The sequence below is a fragment of the Hemibagrus wyckioides genome, linkage group LG05, assembly GCF_019097595.1.
Source record: "Hemibagrus wyckioides isolate EC202008001 linkage group LG05, SWU_Hwy_1.0, whole genome shotgun sequence".
Classification (NCBI taxonomy): domain Eukaryota; kingdom Metazoa; phylum Chordata; class Actinopteri; order Siluriformes; family Bagridae; genus Hemibagrus; species Hemibagrus wyckioides.
The window spans coordinates 28,878,330-28,889,258 of record NC_080714.1 but is presented as its reverse complement, the minus strand read 5'-3'; the positions used below and the strand labels follow the sequence as shown (position 1 = coordinate 28,889,258).

The 10,929-nt window shown below is 42.9% G+C and overlaps 1 protein-coding gene across 1 annotated transcript in view; it reads left to right on the top strand.

Annotated features, from left to right (window-relative positions):
- qsox1 (quiescin Q6 sulfhydryl oxidase 1) overlaps nt 1-10,011 on the top strand; it is a 54,149-nt gene extending 44,138 nt beyond the window's left edge. The window contains exon 12 of the mRNA XM_058389931.1: nt 7,455-10,011. Coding sequence (XP_058245914.1) covers nt 7,455-8,158 — 704 coding nt within the window. The 3' untranslated portion in view covers nt 8,159-10,011. The remainder of the gene's footprint in view (nt 1-7,454) is intronic.
- The last annotated feature ends 918 nt before the right edge of the window (nt 10,012-10,929 follow it).

Genomic DNA, 10,929 nt, shown 5'->3' with positions numbered 1-10,929 from the left:
TACCATCATCACCCGTAACGCTCACAGCTTCTGATATGCTCCAGACACTGATGTTGGTGCCAGTGTGTGTGGTGTGTGTGTGTGTGTGTGTGTGTGTGTGTGTGTGTGTGTGTGTCTGTGTGTGTCTCAGGATATCCGGTCACTTTTGAACAGCACTTTAGTCTGTAGTTAAGTTGGAGGATTTTAGTTGGAGAGAAGGGAATAGGGAGAAGGGAATAGGGAGAAAGGAATAGGGAGAAAGGAATAGGGAGAGGGGAATAGAGAGAAAGGAATAGGGAGAGGGGGATAGAGAAAAGGGAATAGGGAGAAAGGAATAGGGAGAGGGGAATAGGGAGAAGGGAATAGGGAGAGGGGAATAGAGAGTGGGGAATAGAGAGAAAGGAATAGGGAGAAGGGAATAGAGAGAAGGGAATAGGGAGAGGGGAATATGGAGAAGGGAATAGGGAGAAGGGAATAGAGAGAAGGGAATAGGGAGAGGGGAATATGGAGAAGGGAATAGGGAGAAGGGAATAGGGAGAAGGGAATAGGGAGAGGGGAATAGGGAGAAGGGAATAGGGAGAGGGGAATAGAGAGTGGGGAATAGAGAGAAAGGAATAGGGAGAAGGGAATAGAGAGAAGGGAATAGGGAGAGGGGAATATGGAGAAGGGAATAGGGAGAAGGGAATAGGGAGAGGGGAATAGAGAGTGGGGAATAGAGAGAAAGGAATAGGGAGAAGGGAATAGAGAGAAGGGAATAGGGAGAGGGGAATATGGAGAAGGGAATAGGGAGAAGGGAATAGAGAGAAGGGAATAGGGAGAGGGGAATATGGAGAAGGGAATAGAGAGAAGGGAATAGGGAGAGGGGAATATGGAGAAGGGAATAGAGAGAAGGGAATAGGGAGAAGGGAATAGAGAGAAAGGAATAGGGAGAGGGGAATAGAGAGAAGGGAATAGGGAGAGGGGAATATGGAGAAGGGAATAGAGAGAAGGGAATAGGGAGAAAGGAATAGAGAGAAAGGAATAGGGAGAGGGGGATAGAGAAAAGGGAATAGGGAGAAGGGAATAGGGAGAGGGGAATAGAGAGTGGGGAATAGAGAGAAAGGAATAGGGAGAAGGGAATAGAGAGAAGGGAATAGAGAGAAGGGAATAGGGAGAAGGGAATAGAGAGTGGGGAATAGAGAGAAAGGAATAGGGAGAAGGGAATAGAGAGAAGGGAATAGAGAGAAGGGAATAGGGAGAGGGGAATATGGAGAAGGGAATAGGGAGAAGGGAATAGGGAGAAGGGAATAGAGAGAAGGGAATAGGGAGAAGGGAATAGGGAGAGGGGAATAGAGAGTGGGGAATAGAGAGAAAGGAATAGGGAGAAGGGAATAGGGAGAGGGGAATATGGAGAAGGGAATAGAGAGAAGGGAATAGGGAGAAGGGAATAGAGAGAAAGGAATAGGGAGAAGGGAATAGGGAGAGGGGAATAGAGAGAAGGGAATAGGGAGAAGGGAATAGGGAGAGGGGAATAGAGAGAAGGGAATAGGGAGAAGGGAATAGAGAGAATAGAGAAGGAGAGGGAGAAGATAGGGAGAGAGGGAATAGAGAGAAGGAATAGGAGAAAGGAATAGAGAGAAGGGAATAGGGAGAAGGGAATAGGGAGAGGGGAATAGAGAGAAGGGAATAGGGAGAAGGGAATAGGGAGAAGGGAATAGAGAGAAAGGAATAGGGAGAGGGGAATAGAGAGAAGGGAATAGGGAGAGGGGAATAGGGAGAAGGGAATAGAGAGAAAGGAATAGGGAGAGGGGAATAGAGAGAAGGGAATAGGGAGAGGGGAATATGGAGAAGGGAATAGAGAGAAAGGAATAGGGAGAGGGGAATAGAGAGAAGGGAATAGAGAGAAAGGAATAGGGAGAGGGGAATAGAGAGAAGGGAATAGGGAGAGGGGAATAGGGAGAGGGGAATAGAGAGAAAGGAATAGGGAGAGGGGAATAGAGAGAAGGGAATAGAGAGAAAGGAATAGGGAGAGGGGAATAGAGAGAAAGGAATAGGGAGAGGGGAATAGAGAGAAGGGAATAGAGAGAAAGGAATAGGGAGAGGGGAATAGAGAGAAGGGAATAGGGAGAAAGGAATAGGGAGAAAGGAATAGAGAGAAAGGAATAGAGAGAAGGGAATAGGAGAAGGAATAGGGAAGAAGGAATAGGAGAAGGGAATAGAGAGAAGGGAATAGGGAGAAGGGAATAGGGAGAGGGGAATAGAGAGAAGGGAATAGGGAGAAGGGAATAGAGAGAAGGGAATAGGGAGAGGGGAATATGGAGAAGGGAATAGAGAGAAGGGAATAGGGAGAAGGGAATAGGGAGAGGGGAATAGAGAGAAGGGAATAGGGAGAGGGGAATAGAGAGAAGGGAATAGGGAGAAAGGAATAGGGAGAGGGGAATAGAGAGAAGGGAATAGGGAGAAGGGAATAGGGAGAGGGGAATAGAGAGAAGGGAATAGGGAGAGGGGAATAGGGAGAGGGGAATAGAGAGAAGGGAATAGGGAGAAGGGAATAGGGAGAGGGGAATAGAGAGAAGGGAATAGGGAGAGGGGAATATGGAGAAGGGAATAGAGAGAAGGGAATAGGGAGAAGGGAATAGGGAGAGGGGAATAGGGAGAAGGGAATAGAGAGAAGGGAATAGAGAGAAAGGAATAGGGAGAAGGGAATAGGGAGAAGGGAATAGAGAGAAGGGAGAAGGGAATAGGGAGAGGGGAATAGAGAGAAGGGAATAGAGAGAAAGGAATAGGGAGAAGGGAATAGGGAGAAGGGAATAGAGAGAAGGGAATAGAGAGAAGGGAATAGGGAGAAAGGAATAGAGAGAAGGGAATAGAGAGAAAGGAATAGGGAGAAAGGAATAGAGAGGAGGGAATAGAGAGAAAGGGAATAGGAGAAGGGAATAGGGAGAAGGGAATAGGAGAGGGGAATAGGAGAAGGGAATAGGAGAAGGGAATAGAGAGAAGGGAATAGGGAGGAGGAGAGAGAAGGGAATAGGGAGAAGGGAATAGAGAGAAGGGAATAGAGAGAAAGGAATAGGGAGAGGGGAATAGGGAGAAGGGAATAGGGAGAAGGGAATAGGGAGAGGGGAATAGAGAGAAGGGAATAGAGAGAAAGGAATAGGGAGAAGGGAATAGGGAGAAGGGAATAGAGAGAAGGGAATAGAGAGAAGGGAATAGGGAGAAGGGAATAGGGAGAAAGGAATAGAGAGAAGGGAATAGAGAGAAAGGAATAGGGAGAAAGGAATAGAGAGAAGGGAATAGGGAGAGGGGAATATGGAGAAGGGAATAGAGAGAAGGGAATAGGGAGAAGGGAATAGAGAGAAAGGAATAGGGAGAAGGGAATAGGGAGAGGGGAATAGAGAGAAGGGAATAGGGAGAGGGGAATAGAGAGAAGGGAATAGGGAGAAGGGAATAGGGAGAAAGGAATAGAGAGAAGGGAATAGGGAGAAGGAATAGGAGAAGGAATAGGAGAAGGGAATAGAGAAGGAATAGGAGAGAAGGGAATAGGGAGAGAAGGGAATAGAGAGAAGGGGAATAGAGAGAAGGGAATAGGGAGAAGGGAATAGGGAGAAGGGAATAGAGAGAAGGGAATAGGGAGAAGGGAATAGAGAGAAGGGAATAGAGAGAAGGAATAGGGAGAAGGAATAGGGAGAAGGGAATAGAGAGAAGGGAATAGAGAGAAGGGAATAGGAGAAGGAATAGGGAGAAGGGAATAGAGAGAAGGGAATAGGAGAGGAATAGAGAGAAGGAATAGGAGAGGAATAGGAGAAAGGGAATAGAGAGAAGGAATAGGGAGAAGGATAGAGAAAGGAATAGAGAGAAGGGAATAGGGAGAAGGGAATAGGGAGAGGGGAATAGAGAGAAAGGAATAGGGAGAAAGGAATAGAGAGAAAGGAATAGGGAGAAAGGAATAGAGAGAAAGGAATAGGGAGAAGGGAATAGGGAGAAGGGAATAGGGAGAGGGGAATAGAGAGTGGGGAATAGAGAGAAAGGAATAGGGAGAAAGGAATAGAGAGAAGGGAATAGGGAGAAGGGAATAGGGAGAAGGGAATAGGGAGAGGGGAATAGAGAGAAGGGAATAGGGAGAAGGGAATAGGGAGAAAGGAATAGGGAGAGGGGAATAGAGAGAAGGGAATAGGGAGAAGGGAATAGAGAGAAGGGAATAGGGAGAAGGGAATAGGGAGAGGGGAATAGGGAGAGGGGAATAGAGAGAAGGGAATAGGGAGAGGGGAATAGAGAGAAAGGAATAGGGAGAGGGGAATAGGGAGAGGGGAATAGAGAGAAGGGAATAGGGAGAAGGGAATAGGGAGAGGGGAATAGAGAGAAGGGAATAGAGAGAAAGGAATAGGGAGAGGGGAATAGGGAGAGGGGAATAGAGAGAAGGGAATAGGGAGAAGGGAATAGGGAGAGGGGAATAGAGAGAAGGGAATAGGGAGAAGGGAATAGGGAGAGGGGAATAGGGAGAGGGGAATAGAGAGAAGGGAATAGGGAGAGGGGAATAGGGAGAAGGGAATAGAGAGAAGGGAATAGGGAGAGGGGAATAGAGAGAAGGGAATAGGGAGAAGGGAATAGGGAGAAGGGAATAGGGAGAAGGGAATAGGGAGAGGGGAATAGAGAGAAGGGAATAGGGAGAAGGGAATAGGGAGAAGGGAATAGGGAGAGGGGAATAGAGAGAAGGGAATAGGGAGAAGGGAATAGGGAGAAAGGAATAGGGAGAGGGGAATAGAGAGAAGGGAATAGGGAGAAAGGAATAGGGAGAGGGGAATAGAGAGAAGGGAATAGGGAGAAGGGAATAGGGAGAAGGGAATAGGGAGAAGGGAATAGGGAGAGGGGAATAGAGAGAAGGGAATAGGGAGAAGGGAATAGAGAGAAGGGAATAGGGAGAAGGGAATAGGGAGAGGGGAATAGAGAGAAGGGAATAGGGAGAGGGGAATAGAGAGAAGGGAATAGGGAGAAGGGAATAGGGAGAGGGGAATAGAGAGAAGGGAATAGGGAGAGGGGAATAGAGAGAAGGGAATAGGGAGAGGGGAATAGAGAGAAGGGAATAGGGAGAGGGGAATAGAGAGAAGGGAATAGGGAGAGGGGAATAGAGAGAAGGGAATAGGGAGAAGGGAATAGGGAGAAAGGAATAGGGAGAGGGGAATAGAGAGAAGGGAATAGGGAGAAAGGAATAGGGAGAGGGGAATAGAGAGAAGGGAATAGGGAGAAGGGAATAGGGAGAAGGGAATAGGGAGAAGGGAATAGGGAGAGGGGAATAGAGAGAAGGGAATAGGGAGAGGGGAATAGAGAGAAGGGAATAGGGAGAGGGGAATAGGGAGAAGGGAATAGAGAGAAAGGAATAGGGAGAAGGGAATAGGGAGAGGGGAATATGGAGAAGGGAATAGAGAGAAGGGAATAGGGAGAAGGGAATAGGGAGAAGGGAATAGGGAGAGGGGAATAGAGAGAGGGGAATAGGGAGAGGGGAATAGGGAGAGGGGAATAGAGAGAAGGGAATAGGGAGAGGGGAACAGGGAGAGGGGAATATGGAGAAGGGAATAGAGAGAAGGGAATAGGGAGAGGGGAATAGAGAGAAGGGAATAGGGAGAAAGGAATAGGGAGAGGGGAATAGAGAGAAGGGAATAGGGAGAAGGGAATAGGGAGAGGGGAATAGAGAGAAGGGAATAGGGAGAGGGGAATATGGAGAAGGGAATAGAGAGAAGGGAATAGAGAGAAGGGAATAGGGAGAAGGGAATAGGGAGAGGGGAATAGGGAGAAGGGAATAGGGAGAGGGGAATAGGGAGAAGGGAATAGGGAGAGGGGAATAGGGAGAAGGGAATAGGGAGAAAGGAATAGAGAGAGGGGAATAGGGAGTGGGGAATAGGGAGAAGGGAATAGAGAGAAGGGAATAGAGAGAAGGGAATAGGGAGAGGGGAATAGGGAGAAGGGAATAGGGAGAGGGGAATAGGGAGAAGGGAATAGGGAGAAAGGAATAGAGAGAGGGGAATAGGGAGTGGGGAATAGGGAGAAAGGAATAGAGAGAAGGGAATAGAGAGTAGGGTGTAGGGAGGAATTTGGGACACAGGTGTTAGATCTCATCACACTCATTTAATTCACTTGTTGTGGTGAAGTGTGAGTGATTTCATGAATATAAACAATCTGAGTGAGTCTTCCTCTGAGGCCACGTCACTCCCACCCAGTGTGTGTGTGTGTGTGTGTGTGTGTGTGTGTGTGTGTGTGTGTGTGTGCTCCACCTGCTGCCATAGACGTTTGGGGAATTCAGACCACGCAGTCAGAGACACTGTTGCCATATCAATTATCAAGCAGCAGAAACGTGTCCCAGGGGAAAACACACAAACACAAACACACACACACACACACACACATTCTTCTGTATAGCTGTCAGTGGAAAAGAGGGTTAAGCCTAAAGATTTCTTAACACACACACAAAATCTCAGACATGGTTAACACGGTGTGTGTATGTGCGTGTGTGTGTGTCCTCTCTACTGAGTGATATATGACTTCTGGAAAATGCAGCAGAGTGGTGCTGTGGTGTGATGTTCGGAGGGGAGCAGTCTGTGTGTGTGTGTGTGTGTGTGTACAAAGGGGGTGTTTGGTTTGCCAGCCTCATCTATTATCTTTACAACTATAAAGCACACAAGCCTATTGATCACACACACACACACATATATATATACACACACAGGCTCATATGCATACACACGTGTGTGTTTGGTAAAATGACACACATTCTCTTAGACAATAATAATAATAATAATAATAATAATAATAATAATAATAATAATAATAATAATTATAATAATAATAATAATAATTATTATTATTATTATTATTATTATTATTATTTTATTGTAATATAAGTATTAATTCTTTTTATAGAAAAAATTAATTCAGCTTCATCCGATAAATAAAAAAAGGAATAAAATTAATTTATTGTATAAGAACACAAATAAATGTAAGATTAGGAAAAAAATTAGTGTATGACGTTGCTGAAAAATCAGTCGAATGAATAGAATAAGAGAAAAAATAAAGAATTAGAAAAGAATTCGATGTGTTTAAAAGCTACAGCTCCAAATTACTAATAATATTAATATAAATGATAATAAATTATATTGCTGTCTACTGAAGGGACATAAAAAAGGGAGAAAGATAAATTCTTCAAAATTTTGCAGACTTTAAAAATAATTCGAAAATTTCTGGTTTTCAATTAACAATTCTTTTTCTGTATTTTTTATCTAATTTTAATATTATCATTTAAAACATATTTATAACAATGACTTCTGCATCGTTTATTACATTTTATACAGCAGTAACATGCCTATGATTTATATAGTGCACTGTAGATCTTTTGGCTCCTCCCATTTATCAAGGCCACGCCCACATGTGCTAGCAGTAGCTGATAATGTTAGTTAAATAACAATGAAGTCTGAAAGTCTGAGATTGCGTGTGTTTGTGTATTTCAGGTGAGCTGAGCGAGGATCCTCACTTCCCCAAAGTCCAGTGGCCTCCGCCGGACCTGTGCGTGTCGTGTCACAGCCTGAAGCCCAGTGGAGAGCACACCTGGCTGCTGCCCGAGGTGTTAGCCTTCCTCAAGACTTATTACTCCGCCCAGCACCTCTCACACGACTACCTGTCTGACGAGATCGCACCGTCGCTGACGGACAGACGCAAGGCCAGGGAGGCGGTGCTCCGGCAGGGACAGGAAGTGCAGGAACAGGAGATGGTTGAGGAAGTAGACAGGGTTCCTCAGGACGAAAAACCGCTGCCTCGTAAGCCGAGCATCGTGGGACTCAGGCTGCGTCAGTTCAGAGAGGACATCGTGGACCTGGACTCCTTCATCATCCAGCACTACAAAGCTAAAGCACCGCCGAAGAGGCAGGACACGGAGGGCGAAGTGAAGCCACGCCCACAGAGCAAGAAGAGGACCAGACGTGATCTCCCTGTACAGGAGGCGGAGTTGTTAGTGCTGGAGATGGAGGCGGAGCCTGAGCCGTACGGTCAGTCTCGGAGCACGCGCTGGATGTTCGTCCTCAGCGTGGGGTTCTCGCGGCTGGACGTCAGTCTGTGCGTGACGCTCTACCTTCTCTCCACGCTCTGCATCGTCGCCATGTGCCTGTACTTCAGGATGAAACGCCGGCAGCGCAGGACGAAAGTGGCTCTGCCTTGAAGCATAGGAACGTAGCAACGATGCAACGGATCACGTGACGATACGCCGATCACGTTTACTGACTGGAGGAAGAAAAAAAATCGTAATCAACACGCGCTGTAATTTCAACCGCCACGTCGATTCATCTGTTAACCTTTCAGCTAGGCGTGGGGGCGGGGGCAGGGGCGGGGCTTCCTAATGTCACGGCACTGAGCCGACACCTAGCGCTAATCATCTTGCTAACACAGAACGCTTTGAAGTCAGTCACTGAGGAATCTGACAGTTTTCTTCTTCACCATTAAAAAAAATATGCTAATAATGCTAACGTTTGTGGATCTGCGATGTTCTGCTTTCGGTGTGTGAATCTTACAAGCGATAGAACACTGGTTTTTGATGCAAAACACGTAGAAATAGTGTAGAATTGGAGTAGGTACGGAGGCAGTGTGAAGATATTAGATCATTATGCTGTAGCACACGAGCCTTTGATATTTATCAGTAGATTTATTGTTACATTTAGCATAAATAGCATAAAAAGCTAGCTCTGATCTCCGCTGTAAATGTTTCTTATATAATAAAATTACATTTTATGAAATAATATTAAAAATAGTCTTCAGTCTGTCGCTACAAACGTAAACAAAACATGTGAATAAAAATCCTGAGAGGGATCGTAGCTCTCTCCCGCCCAAGTGGCCGAGTTTTCAGCGTTCTGTGTTGGTGTGAATGACCGGAGGAAGTGAAAATTCCAGGATGATTTCTGGGAAGTTTTCTCCGTCCTGCTCCGAGGTGATTGATGAAACATTCGGTGGTTTGATTTCTCCCCTCAGATCCCAGCGCTGAGTGTTTTAAACACTGTGGCCTTACACTAGTCTTACAATAAATAATAAACACGAATATTGTGGGTGTTTATGGTGATGGGCGGAGTCAGTGTCTGTAGCTTTAATTACCACATTCATAACACACTCTGTACAACTGTGAGCATCAGTCAGTGTCTATTACACAATGTATCATTACACTGAATCAGAAATAAAATCTATTTAATTCTGAATGAATCTGAAACCAATAAACACGCACGCACACACACACACACACACACACATACATACACACATATACACACACATACACTGTATATTCACACATATATATTTATATTTTTTGTAATATTTGCAGTAGTGAGCTTTACAAATATAACACACTCCCTTCAAATGTACAAAAAATGTCCAAGAGAAAAGAGAATTAAGTTTATCTCACAAGTTATAAAGGAGTTTAGTGACCGGTTCATCATCATCATCATAATCATCATCATCATCTAAACACTGCGCCGCTCCACACACACACACACACACACACACACCCCGAGTCTCTCAGCTTGTAGTTGCTGTTAGTCTCCAGCAGGGGGAGTGAGAGACTCTCGGAGGGAGCTCGTGCTCAGTGTGAAGGTCGCTGAACATTATTCTATATTTATTGAGCTTTGGACATTTTATTAAAGATAATAGACAAAATGTATTTTAAATCTATTTTGATATATGATTGCCTTTAGAAGGTTCCTAACAAAGATCTGCTTAGAACCCTAGGACAGCAGGTTCCTTTTAAAACATGATTCCAACTGGAACCAACAGGAACCTTTTTTATGTCTAAGACTAGAGGTATGGTGCAGCAGTCCATCATAACATATAAATAAATACATCTGGAAATAAATAAAAAAAATAAATGAGATACAAAATAAATAAATAAACAGATCTTTAAAGTAAATAAAAAATAAATACATCTGGAAATAAATAAAAATAAATAAATAAACAGATCTTTAAAGTAAATAAAAAAATCTTGAGATAAAATAAGAAAAATAAATAAATAAATAACCAAATAAATAAATATTTAAAGTAAATAAATAAACCTTGAGATAAAGTTTTAAAAGATTCTTTAAAGTAAATAAATACATTTTGGGATAAATAAAAAATAAAGTAAATGAATGAATAAATAAACAAATGAATAAATAAATAAATCTTGAGATAAAAAAAATCTTTAAAGTAAAATGAATCTTGAGATAAAATTACAAATAAAGTAAATAAATAAATAAATAAATCTTTAAAGTAAATAAATAAATCTTGAGATAAACTTTAAGGAAAATAAATAAATATTTAAAGTAAGTAAATAAATAAATCTTTATAGTAAATAAATAAATCTTGGGATAAAATAAAAAATAAAGTAAATAAATAAATACTACAGATTTTTATTAATTCTAAGATAAATAATATAAATTTATCAGCAATTTGTTTTTCATTCATTTTTCTGTTCTTCATTTCCATTCTCTTGCTTTTTTCCTGATTTTACTGTAATGAATATTTGATGCCTTTAGCTACAGAGCCCTCACACTGAGTTAAAAGATCTTCCTCATGAGGATAAAAAGGAAATGCTCCTCCACACACTGGGTTATAATTTAAAGATCAGCTTTAACAATTATCTTCAAATTCTTGCTTTTAATTCTGTTATTTATTTATTTTTATTTTTTTAAAGCAGGAATGTGTTTATTTCACAAGCATGTTTCATTTCCATCCTGATTTATTTTTTCTTTTCTGTATTCTGTTTATTTTTTTTCATTTTTTTCATTTTTAAAAAATTGTTTTTATCTTGGTTCTTGAACCCCTGCGTTACTGCTATTCTGTCGAACAACTGCTAAACAAAGCCTATTGTCTGACACGTGTGTGTGTGTGTGTGTGTTTGTATGAGGAGGGACGTCCCAATGGTGTTTAGGCAGCTTTTACACGGCTGACCTGTGTACCACTCCCAGAGGG